Here is a 27,588-nt window from a genome sequence, read left to right as displayed (position 1 = left end):
TTGCTACACCTAAACCGCAGCTCTGGTCTGGCCCATTTAGACTTCATTTTGTTCCCAAGACTCAAAGAACACTTCAAAGGAACATGGTCTGAGTCCCTTGAGGATGCCCAAACTGCCATTCTGTCACAGACTTGTTTGGGCAAAGGGAACAGAGAGGGATGCCCTGCCTTCAGAACTGTACAAACCTAGCATGACGGTGTTGAGAAACAAGAGCTTCCATTTTGATGGTTTTGTTTCAAGAAGGTTTCTGTGATATGTAGCAGTATGTTTCAGCTGCCTCTCATTTTGTGTAAGTAGTGTGTGTGTGCGTGTGTGTGCGTGCGCGCGCGCACGCGCATCATAGTTGCTGTCCAATAGGTTACATGACTCTGGGATGACATGTGTTGTCATCACGACACCAGGGGTGTTTCAAGTTTATGAACCTTTGGGAGCAGATCTCCAAGCATTCTTTCCTTCTAGGATGGCTCTTGGTAGGTGTGTTCTGGAAGTGAATGTCTCAATGTATTCTATTAATTAAGAAAATTTCATAACTTTAAAATTTTCCCTTTAGTGAGACTGGAGTTTTGTACTCTTTTACTTGTGCTACCTACTACCGAAACTACTTTCACAAATTGGCCAGGACAGTCTGGCTTTGGTGCTCCATAATATATAAAAAAGAATTATATATACATAGTATGTGTTAATTTGGAATTACGCTTGGTGATCCTCATTTTAAGAGTTGTATTGGCATATAGTTCACATATCATACAATCCAACAGTTTGCAATCATCTCTACAGTCAATTTTAGAGCATTTACTTCTTCCTTGTCCTCACTGTCGCCAGCGCCCCACCTCCCCACAACCTCCCTTTGCCATAAGGCACAAGAAACCATCCATGCAGTCATTGACTCTATAGCTTTCCCCATCCCGGATTTCATCTACAGAGAAAACACAGAAAACAAAATACAGAAAAAAACAAAACGAAAAAAACAATTCATTCTGCATCATAGCAAGGCTGGTCACACCCCTGGACGATGGCCAGAGGGGACTCACCGGAGGCTTAAAGCAGGAATGGACCCTGCCAATGGATTTGGGATCCACACTGTCATCCACAGCCTGGTCTTTGTATTTGTGTGACATCGTGGTATGATATTTATGACTGTTACTTAGTCTTTATGATTCTTTGGTATCTGCGTCTTACACTCCTCTTGTGTTCATCGTACTGGTGTCAGTCTTGGTAACCTTCCAAATGCCCCTTGTCTCCCTTCACTGTGCCTTTTACTGCTGCAGAATCCCTCTGTGAAATATTAATCTGAAAGCCAACTGAGTGCACGATCTCTAGTGAACGTTTCAGAGCTTCACACGGTTCTAGTGCAGCTCAATTAGAACAGGACAAGACGCCTGCCTATTCTCATATTCATCCATGAATTTTATAAATAGGTAGATAAAATTTACTCAGGAAAATTTGACACAATCTGTAATAAATTTTCTAACATCAGTGCATGGAATTATATACCTTTAAGAGCTGAGTTTCAGTGCTCTTCATCTGTATCAATATTATTAGTGACTGCACACCCTAAGATATATGCTCAATCACAACTGGCCATCATCATTGCCAGGTTTATAATTTTCCAAAAGGTTTTAAATCGATTACTGCTGATGAAGTACCTTTCATCAGAGTGGTGGGAATTCTTATGAACCTTTGTTAGTGAGGGTCAATTTCCTAATAGAATAGGTATGAGCACAGAGTAGATAGCTGTGAAATATCCTTCCTTCTGGCTTCTTCCCTTGACTGTGTGGGCATTTCAGTGGACCATCGGTCACTCTAATATAGTTCATTTCTACTCAAAGAAGTGATTTCTCCCAGAGGATGAAAATTGTCATCTATATTCTTCATTTCTAGACTGCTGTAACTATGAACTTTTTTTTCCTTATGTGTTGTTACAGGCAGTTTAAGGGACAGATAAATTAATTTAGGCAGATGTTTATGCAGTTGGATTTCTTCCTTGGGTCAAAACCAGTAGGTCAGGATCTTAACCACACCACCTTAATCTCAGAGGACCGATAGAACAGCAAGTCACAATATATCGTACATTGTGACTCATGTCTTATGACGTCAACTCTCAATCTCTTTTCCTTGAGATAATAATCATTATTATGCTTCCTATCATTGCATACGTTCTAATTTACAAAGGAAGTATTATTGATATGTGAATGCTTGCTTTCCCTCATTATACAATTTATTAGACAATGAAGAAAAACCAAGATACCTAGGGTCTACATTGTTTTATGTTCTTAATATGTTAAAGGCATTGTCACAGAGGAAACAACAAAACAGCTTGCTCATTAGCTAGCCCAGCATGGAAGTGGAAACAAAGGGACAGAAACAAGACCATAATTATACCCATGAATTCCTCTTCTTTTTTAGAAAAAGTAAGAATTCCCCTTTCCCCCTCAGTAAAAGTGTCCTCTCGGGCTTGTACTAAGAATATATTTTTCCATATGTCTATGAGTCAGTGTGTGAGCTTGATTATTGTTGCCTGGTAAACACAACATGAATTCCCACCAGAAATCAACTAATGGGTACTTCAAGTGCAATTTTCTGTGTGTGTTCAAGGAATAAGCTGAAAACTTCACTGCAGTGAAGGCTCCTTTGGTGAGCAGGGGAACATTGCATGGGATTTTGTGTGATTCTTTGCTTAGATTATAGTCCTTTAAAAGAAAAACAAAATAAAACCCACTGCTTCATGTTGATTCTGACTCATAGCAACCCTAGAGGACAGTACCGAACTGCTCCCTAAGGTTCCTGAGGTATAAATCTTTATGGAAGGAGACTCTCATCTTTTCCCAGGGAGCACTGGTGGGTTCAAATTACCTACCTCGCCCACTGGGCTACAAGGATTCGTTCTTTTTAAACTTTTAATTGTGAATTAGGTGGGACTTTACATTTCAGGTTTACATAAGCTTGCCCAAAGTGTTCCTTTTGTAGAATAAAACTATATTATGACCCCATAGAATAATTTTTTTTGCAATCAGGATTTCTTAACCACACAGCTGACTTACAGTCTATTATCTGTGTAACTGGTACCCTGCCTTTGGGCTAGAAATAAAAATTGATGCCTAAACTACTTTGACATTTCTATTTTTGTGAATAATTCTTAAATATATGTGACATATTCTATGATGGTCAATGACCCTATAGTGTACTTATATATGCACAGACAGAAAGAAAAGAAAATATACTGTTTATCACAACTATGTGTTCTCATATTCATTAGCCAAGATTATCTTTGTCCACAAAAAATATAGGAAATTAAACATGTAATAATGGAGGTTTAATATTGGTGCACTGCTGGAGTGCTTCTGCATGACTGTGTTTTAACAAAAGTTAATGGCCAAGTAATGGAAATAATGAGCTGAAGTGAAAATCCAATATGAGTTTGATGAGCAGAACATTCGAATGGAAATATGCCAGAGGAGAAAACCCCCATGGAACGTTTATTTCCTAGAACTCCTAGAGCTTATTTGTTTTATAGGAAACGTGGGCTTGTTTGCGAAAGAAACCTAAATGAAGATGTGGTGGTGATCTTCCAAAGCTGTGAGATAAAGCAGACTTCCTATAAAAAGGATGAAAAAGAGAAAAGCAGCAATTAAAAAGGCCAGATAAAAACAATGAAACCTACAGAACGATCTCCATTTTCATTAACTCTCCATCAACCACTGACTTCTGTACAGACAGTCCTTAAAAGAACCATGGAGTAAGTAAATATTCAACCTACTAGTAGAGTCACCTATACAAAAGGCATTGAACCAGGAGTTGGCAAAAGAGCGTGAGAGTAAGGAATACCGTACTTTGAGGTTTAGGGCACTAATGAATAAAATGACTTAGATGAATAAAGAACACATTTTATGATCAAACCACTGAGTTGTATGGTAAGTGAATTATGTCAGTAAAACTGTTAAAGTAAATCAAACAAACAGATATATTTATCATATGATTCACTGAGTTAAGTCCTACTTACAGGGCCGTGTAGGGCAGAGTAGAATTACTCTTACGGGTTCTGAGAGGGTAAAACTTCATGTGACCACGCAGCTTTATCTTTCCCATGTGGAATGGGTGGTAGGTTTAAATGTCCAACCCTGGGGCTACCATGCTAATAAAGAGAACCTGAAAACCTTTTTTTGTGGGGAGGGGGGTTTGGATGCTAATCAAAATCCAGTATCTTTTATCCAAATTACTAAAGAAAGAAAAGGGAAGTAGTAACTTTTTTTAGAAATATTGACATCTGGAAGTTTCAAAGATTCAAAGGTTCAAATGATTCTGCCATCATCATCTTACCCACCACCCCACCATCACCATATCATCACAGAATACATTTTTGAATGTTTCCTAGACACTGAACTTCCTAGCTCCCCAGATATTTTATATCCATAATCTCATTCCATTTTTAAACCCAATGAAGTTACTTTTTATACTCTAGTTTTAAAAATAGCTAAAAATAAATTAGGTAACTTGTGAAAACCTTTGGATATCATTTGGCAAGTTAACACTTAACCACTGCAGGATACCTGAGCCTAGTTTTGGTGCAATCGTTTATAATATTATATACAATTTCTTATAAGAAATGGAGGCACAATGGTGAAGACTAGATTATAGATGCATTTGAATTTTAAGTTTTAATAACTTACATATATTTTCAGAAAACACTTTGTTGTGTGTGTGTGTTTTTCATATTTCTTTATGGACTTCTTTCCATTGTTATTTAAAATGGGCTCATATCCAAATGCTTTCTTTAATATCCTAGCAGATTATATATATGTAATTCAGAAAACCTGGGACTGTCCAGTATGAAAGATAAAGTAATCAATATACATTCACTAAGTATTTCAAGGTACCTTTCAACAAATAAATGAATTTTACTTTCACTAGATATGAGTTAAGTTAACATGTATTGCTACCAGAGTTCCAATTTATACATTCATGAGTTTATTACAAAGAAAAAATGCTTAAACATGCTCGGTGCTCAGTGAATCCCTTCGGCTGGATTTATTCAGGAATACACTCATCATAGTCTTGTTAGAGTCCCTTAAAAACCAAACAAATGTTGTGGCAGCTATTTTTCACCTGAGAAGTGAATAGCTTTTTTCTTGAAACAATTTTTACATCTTGAAATCAGTCTCTTCCCTTCTTACTTTAATGTACATGAACCTGAGCCAAATCACAGTGCGTTTCTAGCGTTTGGCATACAGTGGGCAATGTTATGTGAGCTTCAGGTATTGGTGGCCAATGCTTATGAAGTATGCGGTACCAAGCATTTCACATTTGGATTTCTTTCTTTCTTTTTGCTTTAATAGTTTTTAATTAAAAAACATTTTTTTAAGGCAAAATAAGAGTAGCTCCCAGTGGTCTGCTGGCTCAGTTACATTCAAGGCAGGGCAGTCAGTCATAACTCTTTGGAGACTGTTTTTAAGGATTCCAGAAGGATAATCTTGATAAATTGTCCCTACAGATGATTACAGGGGCATATTATAAATAAATTTTAAGACACTTGAAAACTAAAATCAGGAGGAAAAATCCAGAGAAGTTATAACAATGGATTTTTATTTGCTTGGTCTTACAACATTTTTGGAAGGTACTTGTGACAAGTTTGCACTCAGTATTCTCCCATGGCCTGACCTAACAATTGAGTCAAAGTACGTGAGTTGTAAGTCTAAGTACTGGGATAAGATTTAGGTGGAATGCAGAGCCCTTACCCAGGTCACAGCTTTGATGTAATTACGTAGTTGCCTCAGAGGCGTATCCTGCTTCCGGTGTCAATAGATCCTGCAGCTATTTCAAGAAATGGCCTGCCATATTGCCTACCAATTCTGGGAATTGTCAGAAGTCTGCCATCTGCCCTTCAACCTTGGCTTCCTTTGACTCTGCAACCACAAGCCTGACCAGCCAGCCTTGTATTCATCTCCTTCTGCAGCCACCAGCCTGTGGCCTTCCCAAGATCCTGAGTTCATCAACTTGTGCAAATACAAGAATCCAGAGATGCCTTCAACTTAACATGTGAATCACAGACTTAGAACCTGCCTGGACTTTGATTTGTTGGCTTCCACACTTTGTGAGCCATTTTCTTGATATAACGTTATCTCTATATACATATACCTATATAAGTGTGACTAGTTTTGCTTCTCTAGAGAACTCAGCCTGAGACAGTAACAATGGTTGTCTCATGAGCATTTCCTTGGGAAACCTTACCCCATCCATGCTACAACTCTGATCTTGGCTCTTTTTGTTCAAAAAATTCAAAGGTCACTTCTTTGTTTGTTTGTTTTTTGTTAGTTCAAGGACTGTTTGTTGGCCATTAGGAGTGTTTTCCGGTCAAGTCTGATGGGGCACCAAGCCCTGGCCCCAAAGTCTATTTTTGGTATTCCAAGGGGACTTCGTTGCTCTCAAAGGTCATTTTTAAGAACTACAATTTGAGTGCCTCTAAGATACCCAAACGGGCATTTTAGTGTGACGCAGAAGAAGAATGTAAAATGATGTGGAGAGAAGTTAGAAGGATAGAAACCCCACCTGCAGAAGTATACAGACATAGATGAAGAATATGTTGAGAAACAATAGCTTCTTTTGTTGTCATTTTCCTTTGCGGAATATTTCTATGATGTGATAGCAATACTTTTTTACTTAGATGAATTTATTCACTCAATAATTAATTCATTAAAAATATGTATTAAGTGCCTCTAACATGTGACTCACACCTTGGAATATTCTAAACAACTTATCAACATAGTCTGGAAATGTTGGAAGAGGCAGAATTATGGACCGTGTCTCATTGGGATGATAGATTTGAAGATGTCCAGTGGGAGCGAGGACACATGATAATAGCCTGTCATGTATAAACGTTGGTTCTCTTAAGTCAATGGTTGCATGCAGCATAGCTAGCATGACGCAGGGCCATAAAATAGGTGGAGACACACTTCCCTGTTGGCATGGGGGGTGGGGAAAATACCCTACATGGAGTCCGAGAAGAAACAAACCTCCAGTTTCAGAGCAATGGCCTATTGGGTATGCTATGAGTGTGAGGGTACAGCTAATTACCAGTCTTGCATTAGAATTTAAACATGTGGTCTCAGACATCATATGGATAGAACTGAATCACAGTGTCATAAGCAGTCTAACCACACATTTGACGGTATACTAGGTAATTTGAGTTACTAAACTTATAGACTAGTTGTTTCTGACAACGGGAAGAATTGGTTTCTGAAACTGGGGTAGAGCTGACAAAGCCTGGATGGTGACTAAGAACAGTTGACACGCTGCTTTCTTGTGAGTATTATGGGAAATTACAAGTCAATAAAAGATTCAGTTACTGTTTTATGATATGCTGAGATTGAGTTGATAAAGGAGGTCCTATATATGTTATTCATTGATTACAAGATACACACACACACACACACACACACACACACACACACACACATTCTGCCATTGAGTTGATGGCAACTCATGGTGACCCTATAGGACAAGGCAGAACTCCTGTGGGTTTCAGAGATCGTAACTCATTACAGGAATAGAACACCCCATCTTTCTACCATAAAGTGGTTAGGAGTTTCAAACTACTGACCTTGTGGTTAGCAGCCCACTACATAACCACTACACTATCAGGGGTCCCCAGATAGTTTACAGACATAAAAGCATAAACCAGTACAGGACGAATAGTAAACAAATATAGTAAGGACATTTACATTAATAAATATAAACTCAAACAATTTCACATTTCCCCCTCCCTCCTAAACAACACTTCGACCCAAAGTATTGACATGTGGAAAAGCTGAATCATCACTAATCTGGAAGTTATCAGTGAAGAGAAAGAAGAAAAATAAAAGAAAAAAAGCAGTACTTTTCAGCTCCTGGAAAATAAAAAGCTTATTGCTTATAATGCTATGATAGAAAACTCATAATCACATTATCTTTCTCACTGGTTTTACTTTGGCAAAACCAATGTTGCTTGATACTTTAAACTCCCAGTGTGAGGTCCATGAATAGTTGCTGTGGAACATTCTCACGGTGAAGTGAAAGAAATAGGGCAAGGCTCACATGCCACACAGTAACATAAAGCCAAGCAAGGCTTTTCAAATAGAATGGCTTGTACGGCTATGGTGTATATATTTTGATGATATTGATTTTAAAAATGCATCCGACAAAAACAGATAACCGAGCATTGTAAACTGAGTACTTGCTCTTGCTGAACAAGGAAAACACTGTCCCTAGGTCTCAACAAGTTTGAGGTTACGTTTTTGCTTTCTTTCCTCCACCCCCCCAACCCTGCCCTATATTCGAATGAACAGCATCCAAAGCAGTCAACCAGCATTTGATTAGTGCAGCCACCTGGAACAAGAGTCTTGCTGTTATGTTTTAGCTGCCCCACTAAAAGAAATAAATTCTTTTTCAAAACCAGATGAACAATTTGCCTCATGCCAACCCCGAATGATCACTCTTCCCAGGCAACATCAATCCTCAGACCTGAACTAATCCCATTAATTCCACAAATTATATTCCCTGAGATCGGCAATGTAAATCACTTAGGAATATTTCAAATATATTTTAAAGGAATATTACTTAAATAGCCCCTAACGCTGACTTAAATTATATTTATTATATTATTACTTAAGCCACTGCTGTCAAAGCAAATCCTACGTATAGGCAAAATAAAACAAAAGCTTCTCATTTTTATAGGTCAAATGAAAAACAAACCCTGAGAATGAAACTAAAACAAGCAATATTATTTTAACACAATGTAGAATTTGTGGAAATGATTGGCAGATCATGAGGCTCTCAAATTTGGCACACATGAGCCAACACCATTCATCAGTTTTCTCTGTTTATAGTCTCACGATGTTCTCTAGATTTCACTTGCCAAATATATCTTTACACAAATACTCCTCAGCACATTTCTCTTTTGCTTGTGTCAAGCAAAACAATACTGTACTCTTTTGCATCCACATGATTGGAAAAAGAAAGATAAGCATACCTCTCAATATAACTTGACAATCCTATACCATACAGTGAGCAGATGGATAGCCCAGTTTATGTTTGTATTATTATTATTATATTTACATTGTATTGAACAGACATGACTTAAAATTGTTATAGGTTAATGGATTGTTAATGGATCTGCAAACAAAAATGAGAAACTAAATCAAGAAGCTTAATATAAGATTTTGCTTTCTTCATAATTTGGTGAAATCTGCAATTTGTACAGAAACATTATTAAGCAAAGAAGTTTGGTAATACTGATGAGGAGCTTTGGGTTATTTTTTAGACTGCAAGATGTTCTTGTACACTTAATATCATTGACAAATTGAAAAAGTCTGATGCCACAAATTTAAATTATGGAATCAACTTCTAACCTTTTGTTCCCTCTAACTGCTTTGTCTCCCTTCTTCCAAGAGATGGTTGGTTTTGGAGAGCCTTGGGGCTTACACTCCATGGTGACTTCTTGGCCTTTGGTAACAATTATTGTTTTCTTCAATTGATCCAGTGCAAAAGCGGGAGCTGAAGCTATTAAAAAGAAAATGTTAGTTGTACCAAATGCAATGCCAGTTTTCTCTAGTGGATGTTTCATCAAGATTTTGCAACTTTTTGCCTGAGATTCACTTTTAGTAATCATATGATATCTACACATGCTCGTTAATTAATTAATTTATTCATGGATAGGTATTTTACTGGCTGCACTTTTCACCCACAAGTAATGATTTCATACAAGGTGAGTTCACAAAGTTTGTTTTGAATATGACATGCTTTATATCATGATTATCAACTTTCATGGCGAAGACGCATGAGCAGCTTGGCCATCATAAGCTTAGAGGCCATCAAGGCATGCTGCTTGGCCTTTCTTAGGAAAAAGGATGGTTAAGTGTGGTAAAGGCAGTTTTGTGTCTTAATTTTATATACATTTTATTTTAATATAATATAGAATTAAATATAGTATCAACAAATTTTAAATGAAATATTCACCCTTTAAAAACAAATTTATCTTATTAGTTGTGATTATTTATATAGGTTTGATCATTCATTAATATCAACATTATTTTAACTGACCTTTCCTCATGGCACATGTTAATCTAAAAGAAAGCTAAACATATGTGCTACCCTGGTAGCATTCTTAATGATAATTTCCAGGTTACTTCCTATGCATTTTATGTCAATTATATAACAATACAGCACATGGCACAGTGCCAGAAAAATAACCATATACATGCAGAGTGATGTGCAATCGATTGGAAGACAATAAAGACATGAATAGGGCAGAAAGCAATAACACTTTGTTTACTTACTGGGAATAGAACTTCCAACAGGTACTTTGTGAGAACAGATGCAATGAATGAAATGGAGCACATGTGCGAGAGGGTGTGGGTAGTTACCAACTAGGAGAGGGCTGGAGCTGAATCAACTCTTTATGGAACCAGTATTAGCACTGCACAAGGATATGCCACTGAACAAAGGGTAAGCAAGCCCTCAAAGTGCATAAAATAAATGTACTCGACTGGCCCAAACAGTTTCTATCCCAGAAGTCTACTGCAGTGAGTTGTCTTTCCCTAGTGTCTAAAGGTTAGGGAGGACACGCTAGTGCCAGATTACATTCCAACCCTAGCTGTGCCCTAGGACACTGGGGGGCTTAGCTTCAGAAAGACTTTCCCTCTTAGGGACCATAGCGCCCATGGCGAGAGGGTGATTCTCTTTGGAGTCATGCCTTGCAAGAACCACGTGCCTAATGAATAGAAGGCATTCCTTGCTCATATTAATCCCTGCTAGGAGAGGACTCACAGGAGCTCTGATGGCGTAGTGAGTGCCTCGTGCTGCTAACCCAAAAGGTCATCATTTCAAAACCACCAGCTGCTCCTGGGGAGAAAGAGGAGTCTTTCGATGCCTGTAAATACAGTTTTGGAAAACCACAGAGACAGTTCCACTCTGTCCTCCCGGGTCACCGTGACTTGGAAAGGACTTGATGGCAACTTTGAGCGTACGGGAGGGTTCTGAGACTACCAACAATCTGCTTCTGGTCCCCTAAGATAACATGGATTTTTATATGTGATTTTGATTAATCCTATAGGAAAGAAATTATGTAAACTTTGGAAGTTAAAAGTCTACATAGGACAACCTTATAAAAGAAGTTATGAAACAACTATGCACAAAGTAAACCTGGAAGCGCTAGCTTAAAAAAAAATCAGCAAGAAATAATATTTCGTATCAAGCCATACAATAGACATTTGGAATCACATCATAAAACTTCAGTACAGTTAGAATGAGAGCATGAAAAGAGGCCACCTTTCCCCTTTATTTACTTAGAAGTTGCATACCTAGAATTCTCAGCTCTGCACTGGCATAAATGACTCCATACTTATTTTCAGCCAAACACTGATACATCCCAGCATCTGATTGATTCACATTGCGGATCATCAATACTCCATTAACCATCTCAACCCTACTCTGTAATGGAATAGAAAACAAATTAGGCCAGAAAATAACCAAACGATACAGGTATTATGGGTTCTCTCCCCTAGGCCACGAGAAGGAAAACCCTTAAATGAATGAATTTAAACATTATTTGGTAAGTTAGCAACATTTAATGTTCATTATATCATCTATCTTATAAACTAGGTACGTCTTTTCATTGGAAAATAGGTAATACTTATATTTGTCTGGAGTTTTTCATCTAAGTTTCAGTTTTGCTTTGAAATCAAGCTGTCCCTTTGGCACACTACTTTAGCTTGTGAAATACAATTAGAAGATAAAGCAGTATATAGCAGTCTTTTACAAATGAGGAGCTGGGGTCCACTTGGAAAACAAGAGTTGAAGCTGTAGAGCCATACGACCAGGGTTAAAAAGCAAAGAAGATCATGACAAGACTCCCCTTATTGTACTGATCCAATTAAGTGTTTCTTTCTCTCCCTTCATAAGAAACTAACCCACACGTAAACACAACAAATAAACAAAATTATAAATCTGTCCTGCAAATGGATTTTATGTACAATGATTTGTCTAAAGCTCAAAATCCCTTTAATAGAATAAATTTCATATAGGAGACAGAAAATTTATCAGGTAAAAACTGAAGTAAAGACAAATCATGAGCACATTTCTAAGACATATTGAAGTATGCTAAACACTATATTGTGTTTTGTCTACAAAGTCCCAATCAAGTAATTGAAAATAATTAGTGGGTAGTTCTTTGATTATCTAGGGATACTAAGTAGTTCTACACTTAGTAGAATGTTCAAAATACTACATTAAAATAGTTTTAAATATTTTTACTTGGGCCCTGGGGCTATGTAATATGACTAACAGGGCCTGTTTTTAAGGCTTATCAGGTAATCTAGAAAAAGCACCGAGAAAGAACCTCGGTGCCCGAGAATTTGCCAGCCAGTTCTCTTTAACATTTCTGCCATCCTTCTAATTTGTGTCCTTTTGTGTAGACATCATTTGTTTTGGCCTAAATAATTTTAAAATAAGAGAATGCTGGAGCTGAATAGAAGTATAGGTATTATTGGATCCTCTTATCTTCGTTTTACAAAGGAGAAAATTAAGGCCCAAAGAGGTAAACAACAGGGAAGTGGTTCCTTCAGTAGTGACAGGACCCATGCAGAACCATTCTGCGACTCCATTGTGCACACTTTCTCTTTCCTGGCCGTCCACAGACGTGAACTACTTATCCACCCCACTTACCCCCGAAGCCACAGCAACAACTACAATGTTAAGTTATGATAATCATTTCGATGCTGAAATGATTTATTTTAATTAACTTATTTAAAAATCTAATATCGGTTAAGTTGCTTTAAAATTATACAGTGGATTTACAGGAAGAAATGAGTATTTTAATGATTTAATAATAAATTAGTGTAAGACAATAGGATGCTATATAAAGAAGCCCAGGAAAGAAGGACTGTGCTCCACTCTCATTCTCATTGTAGATGTGTGCTCCTGAACTGGACACGTTGCCTCTGGGGAGGATCACCATCGTGTATAATGGCAGCAACTAACTGGATGAAATCCAAAGGCAGCTTCAAATGGCCAAAATCCTATGGTAATCAATGATCTCTCCCGATGAATTTAAAGGATGGGAAACCATAAAGGTATGTATTATCCCCAAAGGTAACAAGATCACAACACCAAGATAAGTTTTTGTTCCTATATTAATCAATCATTCTCAATCTACATATAAGGCCAAAGTAGACAATGGTTTTCATGAAAACTAAAAGAAAGATAGGCTAGCTTTTCTTGTGTGAAATGCTGCCAAAAGTTGTCCTGGGCGGAGTTAATGGTGAACCACAGTACCTGAGGCAAGAGGGGGCCCCCATTCTTCAGCCACCGGTAAGTGGGCCTGGGTTTCCCAGTGGCTTTACACTCCCAGCGCAGAGGGCTTCCGCTGTCGAGATGCGTGTCGTTGAGTTTTTCTATCCAATGTGGGTAGGCTGTAAGTATTCAAGCATTAAAGAAAGATGACTTCATCTCGCCAACACGAATTAACTAGTTCAAATTTCACATGGAAATGCTCGATGGAACTTTTCAGTAATTCATTGATCATAGGTCCTTGGGAGAAACATAGAACTCTATTTACTGCGTTAAAATATGGCAGTGACATATTTTGAGAATTTAATGTGGTTTTGTAAGGAAAATACATGTTGTTGTTTTCTTTACCCACTTTACAGCAAGCGGTTTGCTTCTCCCTGAAGCAAAAGAGCTCCTTTAGTGGAAGTCAGGTGCCTAGGAAGAGGTATTAGTCTTTCAAAGCATGTGCTTGAAGCACACGTTGAACTAATAACGCAGTCCTGTTTACCGAGTAACTTCTGCCTCTTGAGGCCCGAAACCTGTGGAAAGCGCTGGAAACTAGAAACCAAGGTGTTTCCTGCCTGAGCTTCATGGCGCCTCCTACAGGGACTTGATTAATCGGTGACCAAAGCCCCACTTTCAGACTGGAAACTGACTGAGGAGGGGACATTGTTCATTGGAAAGTCTGCACAAGCAGATGGTTCTGCCTCCGAGGTGCTCGTTCTTAAAACTGACACGAAGACCCTTTCTGCGCCAATGAGCCGTAAAGAACTGTTCCCTCCACGCTTCCGGCTGGGAGCTCGTGGGGGCGGCAGAGGAGGTGGTGGTCCAGGAGAAGCGGGAGCGGGCAACCAAGGGCCCTGCCTGCTCCGTGGGGAGAACTCTCTGGGTGCCTGCCTCTCTGCTCTTGAACGTTGAACTCGGAAACCATTAGCGTGAGCGTTCCCTCAGCCATGTAGAAATTTCACGAGTTAATTCAAGGGTGGAAAGATTTTGAAAGCCCTAGTCTCAGGGTACGTTTTCAAACTGGGGCAATGGTTCACTTTAAATTAAAAAAAAAAAAAGAAAAAGTTTTTTTTTAAATCCTAAGAATTAACTGATACCAAAAATGCTTTGTCGTCAAGCATGAGGTTCATCAATTTTTTTACATCTAAGCTGCATCTACAGCTGTGTGGTACATTTTTAGGCATGTGCTAGGTTTCTGGTAAAATTTTGTGTAAATATAAACATCATACCACCCTGTCAGTTTTTGTCTTAATAAAACTATAGATTTCTACTTAAAAAAAAGAAAGAAAAGAAATTAAGAAAGACATTTGTAAGTGCCAATATACAAATTCCAATATCCAACACATGCCTGGATACGGTATCAGCAAAGGTAAATACCATGTATACATATCATCTGTCTAAAAACCATATATTTATAAATATAATTTATCAATATTGCTTAATAACAAAACACTAAAAAAGCCTTTCAAGATTATGAGTTAAATGAAAGTTCCAATATTAAAATAGAAATAATAACTAAATTTATGAAATCTATAATATACACGTTAAAGTCTTTCCTCTAGTGATTGGTTTTTAAAATAAAAATAGTGCCTACAAGTATTTGTCTACAAGTGTTTTGTGCAAAAGAGGTAAAGTGAGAACTATGCAAAAATATTGAACTAAGTTCATTATCTTTCTCTAGCAATTTTTGGGGTATAAGATTATAAAATATTGTATTTTATCTGTGGTAGTTTGAAATTGAAGTATTCGGTCATTCATTTGTCCATTGTCCTCATGTTGCTTTGCCTTCACTTACTCCTATGGGCTGTTAGGAAAGCAAGCTCATTGGTCCATGTTTAAGGAGTGTCTGCTGAAGTAGGTCTAAAGTCAATGACGAGTACAGCAGGAAGTACCACGTGCTGAAAGGAAGTCCATTTGAATATCAAAATAATGAGTCCAAAGACACACTAGGTGTTCACAACCAAAGATCGTCAGAAAAGGGAACACGAAAAAGAAAAAGAATTCTCTCCCTCTTTTTTTAAGTGGCTACTCTGCCCTACATGGAGGACTGGTGGCAGCGTGCCTTCCTCGATGGGGTCCTCACAGCAAAGCCAGCAAGTTGGCACTTCAGATGCTTCCGTTTGAACACCCGGAGCCCTGCAGCAGAAAGAAGACCCTGTGGACTCAGTAAACTTCCACAGCCTCAGAAGCTCTAGGGAGCCATTCTCATCTATAGGGCGGCCATGAGCTGGAATTAACTCTGTGGCAATGGGTTTAGAGTTTTTATATCCTAGACAGAGTTCCAAGTTTCAAATTGTGTAACATTAATCCTGGAAACAAACATTCCAGTTTCTGAATAATTAAATAAAAAGGTGCCTCAAGAGGTTAAGTAAATTTCCCCATGTGCATGTAGTTAACTAAGATAGTTAACTAAAGATATAATTCACTTTCAAATTCAGGTACAGTATTTCTGATTCCAGAACACCTGCATTACTCTCATCCCACCCTGACAGAGCCAAAGCACTGGCAGCAATTGCTCTATTCACCTGAACTCTTGTGCCTGGTTTTTGGAAAATATCTCTCTTTGCAGTTGCACGTCTTATGTGCTACAAATACTGGTAGGAGTTGTAAGACACAAAAAGTGTATTAAATATTATTTCAACACTTTACATTTCTATAAACGTTTACATCCTACACTCCTGGATTATTTTATATGATGTACATGGTCCCAGTACTTCAAGTAGATGAGCTTGCTGTCTCCCAAGTACACCTTGTATTTTGTTCCAGGTATTCATGCCATCAGGGAATTAGAAACCTCTCTTCTCTATCCCTTTAGCTTCCAGTATAATTCAAGATTTAGCCTAATTTATGGAAAATATACTAAACCCCACTCCAAGTAGCAATCATTTCGTAGCTTGTTCATAAATAACTCTCTCTAGTTTATGAATATTTGTGCCATAGCTATTCTACTTATATAAAATCTATATTTACATATATGTATATATATATGGTCCATAATTTTAAAAATTTAATCACAGTATCAATTAGAAAATTTTTGTCTGTGTCTCCGGATGCCATATGTAATTAGTATATACAAACTGCTTATTATTTAATTTAATAAAAGTTTTGAAGCAAACCCAAGAAATCACAAACACGCACATGCATTCAAACACAAAAATACACACCCACCAGCCATAAGTAGAATGTGCACATTCTATGCATTATAATGGAGTTAATCTCCATACAGCAGATATAAATGTTAATAATATAATTGAATAAACATTAATAAACATTGAAGCTATTTGGATTTTGAATTATCCTTCAGATAAAACTGAAGAACTCACTACCATCAAGTCATGGCTGACTCAGAGCGACCTTCTGGAAGGTTCTGAGACTGTAATTGCTCATGGGATTACATGTCCATTCTTTTTCTGCCGTTGATGGGCTGGTGGTTTCGACTCGCCGACCATGTGGCTCACAGGCTAACACTTTACCACTATACCACCAGGGCTCCTCTTCACTGAAGAAAGTGATGCTCAATACAAGATAAGTCTTATTCCACCTAGATTTTGTCATGGGAAGATATCTTATAAACCACTAAGTTTCTATTAGGTAAATTAAAAAGAGTGCAAAAGAAAATGATAGAATTATAAAATTTTAAATGTTAAAAATTTTTTTTACAAAGTTCAAACAATGGAAAACTGAATTATGGCTGAAGAAATTTGTTTCATGTCATGATACATAAAAGAAAATAAACCAACCCAAACTAAATCCATTACCATATAAATGATTCTGACTCAGCAAACCTTATACTGGGTTTCTGAGACTGTAAAGACTATAAATATTTATCAGAATAGACAGCTTCATCTTACTTCTGAGGAGTAGCTGGTGAGTTTTAATTGCCCACCTTCTAGTTAACATAACAACTTAACACTTAACCTACCAGATCAAAACCAAACTCATTGCCGTTGAGTTGATGCTAGCTCATAGTGATCCCATAGGGCAGGGTAGAACTGCCCTGTGAGTTTCTCAGACTGTAACTCTTTACAGGGGTAAAACACTCCAGTTTTTTCCTGCAGAGATGACCGGTGGTTTCAAACTGCTGACCTTGCAGTTAGCAGCCTACTCCGTCAGGGCTCCTTCACTTTACCTACCAAACCAAACCAAACTCCCTGCCATCTACTCAATGTTGACTCATAGTGACCCCATTTGGGTTTCTGAAACTGCAACTGTGTATGCAGTAAAAAGCCCAGTCTTTCTCCCATGGTGGTTTCAAACTGCCAACCATGTGGATCAGAGTTCCAGAGGAACCACTACACCACCAAGGCTTCTAGAGCACATATAAATTGCTTAGAACAACAACAAAATAATTGCCTGTGTAAATAAGCACAACAATGTTGCATATCCAAGTTTCCTTTGGCAGAAGCTTTCAGTGAGTGAAATGGAAATGACTTTGGATTTTAAATAATCAAGTGGAGTTAATATACAAATAGACGTATTCTAGATGGCAAGGCAACAATGATCCATCAGAGAAAGGAAAACCATGGCGGGCCAGATTTAAAGCAAACGGAGTACCTTCATCTATCTAGCGTTTGGCAGGTCACCTATTTTAGGGTGTGGAAAACTGAGGGTACAGATGGTATTTTCAATCCAGAAGCTGTCGAAATTTCACCAGATGCACTGTGTATTGGCAACTACTTGTGCAATGCATCTGAGTTTCAGTTCAGTCTCTAGGTAACATTTTCAAAACTCTGAACAGATGTGCATAAGAAAATTTTTGCTTATTATGTATATTCTGTAGATATCTACTGATAAATGCTGTGTTATTAGCTTCCTTTTCTGCTCATGTACTCTTAAGTATTAAGGAATCCACATATCCTACCCACCTTGACCACTGCAGTACTATAACTCTCATCTGTAGAAAGGACTATGCTGTTGTGTGGCATCCTGGAGTCGGTTTGACTCATAGTGACTCTATGCAAACACTGCATGGTCCAGCACCATCCTCACAATTGTTTCTATCCTGGTACCCATTGGTGCAGCCACTTTGTCAATTCTTTTTGTTGTGCCTCGGCTTTACCTCCTAATCCACGAACTAGTCTTTCTTGACAACATATCATGTAAATGCTCTAAGGAGCGCTCTGGCCGTACTTCTTCCCAAACAGATCAGCTTGTCTTTTTAGCAGACCGTGGTACTTCAAATATTCTTCTTCAGCATCACAATTCAAATGCATCTATTCTTCTCCAGTCTTCCTTAGCTAATGTCCAAGGTTTACAGGTATGAGTTGATTGAAAATACCATGGTTTGGGTCAGGTGCACCTTAGTTCTCAAAGCAACATCCTTGCTCTTCAATACTCTAGAGAGGTCTTGTGCAGCAGATGTACCGGATTCAATGTGTTGTTTGATCTCTTGACTTCTGATTCCATGAGCACTGATGGTGATTTCAAGCAAAACAAAAATCCTTGACAATTTCAATCAGTTTCTTCTTTTATCATTATGTTACCTGTTGGTCCAGTTAGGAGGATTTTGGTCGTCTTTACATTCAATTGCAATCCCTACTGAAGGGTTCAATCTCTGCTCTTCATCAGCAAATGCCTCAAGTCCTCTTTACTTTCAACAAGCAAGGTTGTTAATCAGCCTTCTTCTAATCCTGATGCTGCACTCTTCCTCATATGATCCAAAGATAAACATGGAGGTATTTATGGAATGAGTTTCTTAATATTAATGAATCTCATTTTTAAGTTGAGATAGAAATTCTTATTTTAATAAGCTACTATGATGAGTGTATTTAATAAATATTGCTTACAACTCATTGCTCATACATTAACTTGATTGTTAATTTTTATCATTTTGAACATATAACTATAGATACTGGAAACATTTTATTATCTTACAGTTCCAATTTTTTCCATGAATATTTGAAATCTCATTATGGGTCCACATGAACACACACATACACACACATATAGACATATACACAACTTTCATAACAAGAGTATAATTCAAGGTGAGAAAGTTATTCCAAAGAATAATGATTTAGAAATTTTCATAATTTAGAATAATTTTCATCAGAGTCTAGATTTAATATAATTTTCTACAATAAATCTTTAATATTTTTAATAAGCAAAATCTCTTTCTAAATCATGCCAAACTTAGCTAAACAAAATGGCACACAAAAAAGAAAAGAGAAAGAGAACTAATGACAAGAATTTTTATATATGTCACAGTTTTGTCTAACACTATTCAAAAGCATGGTCAATAGGAAGTAACTATTACCCATGCTTTTCTCCGTGCCTTTGCTAAAATCTTCGCTCTGTCCTGGAGAGTTCCCAGGCCATGATTGCACAGGGAGAAAGATGAAGTGGAGGAAGAGTGCACTGTGTGGCCTCAACTCCAGTTCTAAGTTGAATTAGAGATTGACTGTTTATTATTAACAGGACCTTCTGTAATAAGCTTCTCAATTCTTCTAGACTTTACTTTCCTCATATGTCAAGTGAAAATGCCAAACTTAAGGTTACTATGAGTTAATGTATGCAAAAAATCTATTAGTCAAGTTGTGTCTAGAACATTAGCTCTTCTCAATTATTAGTTTCCTTCATTAGTTCTTTAATTTCTTCCTGACATTCATCCATTCTCTTTAATGTACATTTAATTATGTGCATTTATAAGCCATTAATATTTATAACAGCAGTAGAGTGTTAATAAAAAATACCTACTGTGGACTGAACATCACTTAGTGCTAGAAGAAATATAGAAAGGAAAATAACAACCTAAACCTAGGATTCTATTAGAAAAAATATAAATTGGGATAAATATATAAGAACTTATTAATCTTTCGCAAGATGAGGTCTAGAAGTATAAAAAATAATAAGATATAATACTACATTGAAAATGAAACTACACTTTTGAAATCTATAGAGTGATTTTCTTTTTAAAAACTTTGGTTAGAGGTATGTTTCAACACTGACATACCTAATCTCAATAGAAAAACATGAACTATTCAGAGATCATCACTACACTGAGTGTACTCCATACTCGAATGACAACAGACTAGTTGGTGGAGCATATCTTATACCACTAAATATTATAGATTACACATATTTATGAATATGTGCACAGAATATCTTCTATTGTGAGAGCTCCTTATAATAGGAAACTGCTTGACATTTCACCTTTTTCTTTTTATTGTTCTTCTTTTCCTCTCTTTTCTCCTCCTTCCCTTCCATCTCTCCTTCTCCTTTTCGTCCTTTTGTTCTCATGTCATCATCAACCTTTTAACACTTAAAAAGCAATATTTAACTGATGTGTAAAATATAAGGTCTTAAATTCTAAGAAGTTAAAACTAGTTCTTTTGGATCCAGCTTCAGAAACCAAAAGTCACAGAAATAATCAGAGTAATTATTTCACCCCCAAAATATTTGCTATGGTAACCCAAAGATAAACTCAATACAATAACTATGCATTTTACTTTAAAGTGTGGGTGTTTCTAAAGGTTAGCCTCTAATTCTTCCAAAAGGAGATCCATTTTCAGGAGAACTAACTCTCAGAGGCTCTAATAGTTCTAAATATGAACGATGAAAGCAGTCACATAACCATATATCATACCATTCCATAACTACTGCTGGTCTGCTTGAAATGGTGACCACGTTTCTATGTTCTAAAACAGTTTGAGAAGGAAAGTGCTCTTTAATCAAACATGAGCATTTCTAAAGTACACCAGTAGGGCGAACACATGGTAACCGAAGCACTTCTGTAAGAGAAAAGCACTATTCAAACTTTCTTTTGGGGCACAGCTGACATACAATGAATATTTGGAGCAAATCGAGATGGATGGCACCTGAGTCTGCTACACTGAGAAGTCACGTGCTTCTATACTACCTTCTCTAAATAGGCAGAAATGTTTGCCGAGAAACCCACTGACCCCATTTCTTCTTCTGATGACTTCTAGAATTTAAAATGATGAATATTATGGGCAGGTTGGCTTTCTCTACCTAATACAGAATGTACATCTAAACGTTTATGACAAAGAGGACCCACTGGCTGTTCCTTACTGGCATTGCCTTGCCTCTCCCACCTCCCAAACCAGAGAGCACACCAACAATTTAAAAAGCATTTGTCCTCCTTCTTACAAAGCCTACTTCCCTTGGAATTGCCATTCCTACCTATGACAGCTGGGTTGGAACCTATGGCAGCCAGATGGGTTCGAAGCCTTACAAGAGCTTCAGACCCCAGACTGTACAGTCTCATTCCTATTTAGATGTCCCTTTCTTTAACTTAGAGAGGGATTTAGAGCTTGCTTTCTTGACTTTAAAGTAACAGGCACTTCTAACATTTGTATGTTTTGTGTGTGTGTGTGTGTGTGTGTGTGTGTATGTAGCAATGTTCTAGTTCAGTGGTTCTCACCTGTGGTCGCGGCCCCTTTGGGGGGCCAAAGGACCCTTTCACAGGGGTCACCCGATTCATAACAGTAGCAAAATTACAGTTTTGAAGTAGCAACGAAAATAACTTTATGGTTGGGGGGGGGGGTGAGGGTCACCACAACAGGAGGAACTGTATGAAAGGGTCGTGACATTAGAAGGTTGAGAACCACTGCTCTAGTTGAACCCTTGCTCTTCATGATCAAATCTTCATCTTCGTCCTTTTATTGGATACAGATGGTGAGAAAAAGAAACCCTGGTGGTGCAGAACTTAAGCACTTGGCTGATAACTAAAAGTTTGGTGGTATAGCCACCAGCTGCTCCTTGGGAGAAAGTTGTGGTAGTGTACCTTTCTCAAGATGCCAAGCTGGGAAACCCTGTGGAGAAGTTCTCGTCTACTCTATACTGTCTGTAGGGTCAGAATCAACTCAAGGGCAATATGTTTGTTTGATTGGTAGTTTGTTTATGGTTAGAAACTCTGCCTAATTATTTATTTTAGAAATTTTGAACAGTTTTTTAATAATTTCATCTAATATAATATCAATGGCATAAAATTCACCCATGTGTGCCAGCACTCTAATCATTAAAAAGAATTACATTACTCTCTGCCCCTTCTTTCCCGTTTTCAGACCTTCAGGGAAGTATTCTCCTTAAAAGCTTCCCTGGCTCCCAGAAGGAACACAGGGACTCCTTGCCAGCGTCTTGGCTCTTGAGGACGCCAAGGAGTCCATGTAGAAAAGGACTGCTTGGAGAGGGATCGTGGTGGCAATTGTACAACCCTGCTTGACACGACTGACATGTCATCCCATGCTGTGGGATGATATGATATATACATTAATAAAAAAGAAATGAACACAGTACATTTTGTGTTATTTGGCATACTAATTTACCATAGAATATAGGATTTTCAACTAAAATGTGAGGTTTGTTTTTTACATAATCCAATGGAATATGAGTTTCTCCAAAGGTCTAGCTCTACCTTACAGAACCAATAATAGGCACTTAATAAACATTAAATGAATAATAAAATGTGTATGGTGTGGCAAATTTGATTTGGAGGCTTAGTTTATAAAGGAAGTATTAGATATAATGAAAGATTGATTTCAGATATTAACATTTCAAAATCCTTCTAAAGAGTCCCTGTAAAGGGCATTATACTATTTGAGGAGAACTGATCAGGCGATACTGTGACAGTTATTGTCACTTGCTAGGATCAGCATCTGTCGTTCCTCATATGGATGTTTTGACTTTTCATATTTCTCTCATTGGACTGTCTTCATCTGAGAAATGAGAATACTATTACCCACCATTATGAATAATGATTCTTATAAAACAAGTAGGAAAGGTAGATACAATTTGCAATAATTAGTAAAGATGAGATTGATTTTTTCGTTGTTGTTGCATAAGATGTCCCCATTTTCTGAAATATAACTTGGTTGGCTCTTTGGCATTTTGAGGACAGTGTAAATACTTGCAAGCCAAGGAAGATATTTATCATATAGACATATTAGTTTAGGCTGTGGATCAGCAAAAAAAAATAATAATAATTCTGTAAAAGGCCAAACAGTAAATAATTTAGGATTTGTGAGCCAGCTAGTCTCTTTCTCAACTACCCGATTCTGCCATTGCAGGGCAAAATCCAAAATGGACAAGAGGTAGATGACTGGCTTGGGCTGTTTTCCAATCATGTTACTTACTAAAATAGCCAGGTGAGCAGGAGTCTGTCTCAGGGTAACACTATAACCCTGACCTAGGCCAAGGACTTGAGTAAGTCTGAAAAATTTCCAAGAATTGTAACTTATCAGAGGAGACATTTGACACCAGAATGATAGCTCATTGTAAGGCACAATAAACACTCTAGTCTGTAAAAAGACTGGTAATACTCATTAATTTTTAATTGAAATAAGTTATTTCTCTGTATAATATAATTTTACATCATGCTTTAAGTAAAAAAACAACTATAAGTTATGACTTGACTTTTATGTATCCAAAAAAACCCTATTTAGTTGGAATTAATGTGCATTTTCAGTTTTGACGCTCTGGAGCACTTACTGTATACTTGTAATTGTCCACGAAAGGAATTTTTTCCACGTGAGTTTTCAGCTCTGCACTCATAGATACCGCCATCGTCCAGCTGCACGTTCGGTATTTCCAGCACCGCCTGGGATTTCCGCAGACGGGACTTGCTAGGAATGTAACCGCTAACCTTCATCCACGTGATGGTTGGAACCGGGCTGCAACAAGGAGCGACACTGCTGTTAATACGCTTCCCGCTATTAGGAACGTAGATTCTGTTATCTGGTCATGTAAGCACTTAATAGGCTGAGTGCGATAAAACTTAATTACAATTAAGGACCGTGTACTGCTTGATATACTTCAGTTTCCATATGAGTTGTCTGGTTAAGTAGGTAGATTACTACGGGGGGAGGTTCCTTTCCTTTCGTGTCCCGTGAAAGCAATTCAGATACGATACTTCGTATATTTTAACACAGTCTAGTTTTCTGGAAAACCTTGGGATAGAATTTTAAAGCCCAAAAGTTATTTGGAAATTACAAAAATGATACATGCTTCTTACAACAAGTTGAATGAAGGTGATGATTTATATAAATCAAGAAATATTTCTGCCTCTACCGCTGCAAATCTCTTTTTGCAACAAAGCAAATTTATATGTAATCTTCTGAATTAGCTCTGTGAGATATGCATACACATACACTTAATGAGTTATTTTAAAGAAATACATAATTCTTATGTACTTATTATTTTATTGCTAAAAAGAGTAAAGTCGTTAAATGTTAGCCTGATTTACCCTGGATAATGGTTGTATATTATTCTATTGGGTGATGATGGATATATCAGAATTTAATTGACTAACTCCATATTTATTCATTCAAAGTAGCCCCAGTTTTTTCCTTTCCTTTCTTTCTCCTGACACTTGAAAAAAAAGTTTCTATAAACAAGCTTGCACATATATCACATACTACTGCTTTTATTTTTTTCAGCAGACTCACAAAAGTGGGATTGATGGATCAAAGGGCATGCCCATTTTTCATTTTAATAAGTACAGCGAGATTGTTTTTCAATAATATAGTAGCAGTTCTCTTACCTATCAGTAATGTATGAGACTGTTTTTCCATATCCTTGTCAGCATTGTATGTGATCAATCTGTTTAATATTGATATTAAACAGTATTTTCTTGCTATTCTAATTAATTTTCCCCTCAACTCTAAGAAGGTTGAATATCTTTTCAAATTCTTAATGGACATATGCATCTGTTTTTCTGGGGGATGTCTGTTTATGCCATTCTCTTAATTTTTCTTTCGGGTTGTTTGCTTTAAATTTTATTTTCTAATTGTTTTACTATATTAAAGTCATTCTAACTTTGTTTCTCAGAAACATTTTTCTCCAGTGTATTTTTTTTTTATGATGGCTCTTTGACATAATTTATCTATTATTATTGAGAAACAAACAGAGCTATGATACTTCTGCAGGATATTTTGTGTTTTCCTCTTCAAATTAACTGTAAATGTCAACATGCCAAAGAACATGCCAATATTTTCTGTAGTGATCCTTATATTATTTAAAAAAATAAGTTTAAAGTGCTTGACTCATTAATCTATGTGGACTATTTCATGTTTTAGTGCAAAGTAAGGAATCTAACTAATTGCGTTAGCATCATTAAATAAATAAAACCCACTCCCCATAATATTTGAAATGCTGCTTTTGTCATATAATTGGTTCCACGAACTTTAGTCTGTCTCCAGCTCTCAGTCCTGTTTCACTGATTTATTTATTACTATGCATTTTTAATGCACTCTATGCTCTGGACAAAGCCTGCTTTTCCAGTTTGATTGCTCACTGCTTCCTGCTATAGCTTCTGACCCAGAAACACATGTGTGTTTCCAATCATATCTGTTAAAACCTTACTAAACCTTTGAGACTCATCTGAAATGCCACTTTTTGGAAAAGTTTTCACTTATTTGTATAGCCAGCTATGATATTTTTTCTTTTAAATGAAAAGTTCTACCCACATTTTTATAACCTATTACCATGGATTATAATTATCAAGTGTAGAGTATGTTCCCATTAATATTTCCATAAGAATTTCAAGAAATATACATTACTTAAAACACTTCATATATCTTTTAATACCTCCTGACTTGTTCCTTAAGAAGATAACAAAGAATAAAAATAGCTGGATTAAAGATTTGGTGATTTTGTTTGTTTGTTTGTTGAGCTGTATTGTGCTAAAATCTAGGATAACCCTTTTGCGGGCATGGCATATTGCTCATAAACAGATATTAAAATTGATTTGTGGTTTTTAAAATTTTGGAATATTTGCATCTATGAAGATAAGTAAAATTTATTGATGAAAAAATCCTAGAAACCTCTATTAAAACAAAAACATCAAAAAGTAAAGGCAATAGCCCAATCTTTCTAGCCCTTCCCTGAAACTGTCTACCCTCTTAGATTGACACCTGGTCACAACAGCAGCGTGGGTATCACTCAGGGATCCAAGTCGTGTTCCTGTGAGTGTTCTTTGAATTTTTAGAGCATAAAGAAGTCTGAAGGGGCAAGATCAAGGTTCTAGGGTAGATGGCCTAAGTTTCCAACAAAATATTCTTAAGATGGCCCTCATGAGCCCAAAATTGTCACAATGGGAATGAAAAAAAAAAAAAAAAACCAAAAAACTCCTAGACCCAAATTTCCTGGCCTTTATATCACCAATGCAGTTTTCACTATTTTTAACTTCCTCATAATAAATCCCTTGATCATTTTGTGTCCATTGAGAACAAATGATCAAGCTTATCCCTTTTGAATCAAGAAAAAGAGTCACCACGACCTTTTTTGCTGACCCCATGCCTTGAAGGCTATTGAACCAGCTGATTCCCTCAAAAGCCACTGTTACACTCAATCATTTCCAAGACACATGCTATTAACAGAACTCTGACATTATCACTGATCACAGAGACGTGTTGGAACACAGTTGGTTTAGGATAAACTCGGGGACGTATGAACGGGAAGCACAGTAGAAATCCTTTTAAGTTCCTATGTTCAACGTGAGAGTGTCTGCAGCTTCCTACTCTGCATATTTGCTTAGTAGTAAGTTGGTTGGCTTATTTAACCTTTGATAGTTTTAGTATCGTTATGATGAACTAGCTTTCCATAACGCATCAGTTTAATGGCACGGAATGTGTGCATATCTTGGAACACTGATAGGGTTCTCTGTAAACATCATATGACCTTGACACCATCCACGAGTGTAACTGAGTATTCTCAATTTATTTGTGCTTACTTTAATTATTTGGTATTTAAATTTTTGTTTATATCAATTTTGGTCATTCATTTTGTCTTAGAAAAATCAACTATTTTTATTGATAACTTCAGTGTTTAAATAGATTGTTTACAATGATCATAATAACTCAATCATAAAATAGTCACCTGCTGTGATATTTAAGTGTGAGTTCCTCAGCCAAATAATCTGATTATAAAAGAGGGCACTTCAACTGTTAGCTATGTAACATCTTATGTAACATTATATATGATGGGCTGGGACAGTGAATCTCAGAGGTACATCGCCAAGTTTACATTATTTCAAGTCCCTGACACAGAGTACACAGGCAAAATAATCTAGCAAAATACAAAGTTAGCAATGATAATATTAATGGTTATCTCTTCTTTATATTTTTAATGGTCAGCTTTCTTGATTATTTTCCCAATTGTGTTGTTTATCATGTGAGGTCAGGGAATCTTAGATTCACAAACAATTTGAATACAAAGATTCTATGTGATCTGAGTTTTGATTTCTTCATAAACAAAATTGGGATCGTATTGTAATTGGGATACTTTTATAATTCAAATATAGTCAAGTCAATCACTTCATTTCTCTTC

General features: G+C 36.9%; 1 protein-coding gene across 1 annotated transcript in view; it reads right to left on the bottom strand.

The window, feature by feature from the left end:
• CNTN5 (contactin 5) overlaps positions 1–27,588 on the bottom strand; it is a 1,071,081-nt gene that overhangs the window by 297,796 nt on the left and 745,697 nt on the right. The window contains exons 9-12 of the mRNA XM_045297732.1: positions 23,752–23,933; positions 13,303–13,439; positions 11,331–11,460; positions 9,381–9,531 (exon numbers count right to left, since the gene is read on the bottom strand). Of these exons, the coding sequence (XP_045153667.1) occupies positions 9,381–9,531; positions 11,331–11,460; positions 13,303–13,439; positions 23,752–23,933 (600 nt within the window). The remainder of the gene's footprint in view (positions 1–9,380; positions 9,532–11,330; positions 11,461–13,302; positions 13,440–23,751; positions 23,934–27,588) is intronic.

Source organism: Echinops telfairi, unplaced genomic scaffold (genome assembly GCF_000313985.2).
Source record: "Echinops telfairi isolate 266 unplaced genomic scaffold, ASM31398v2 ScPeMD7_7421;HRSCAF=8459, whole genome shotgun sequence".
Lineage (NCBI taxonomy): Eukaryota > Metazoa > Chordata > Mammalia > Afrosoricida > Tenrecidae > Echinops > Echinops telfairi.
The sequence above is the reverse complement of the archived record's forward strand: the minus strand, read 5'-3'. Positions and strand labels throughout refer to the sequence as shown.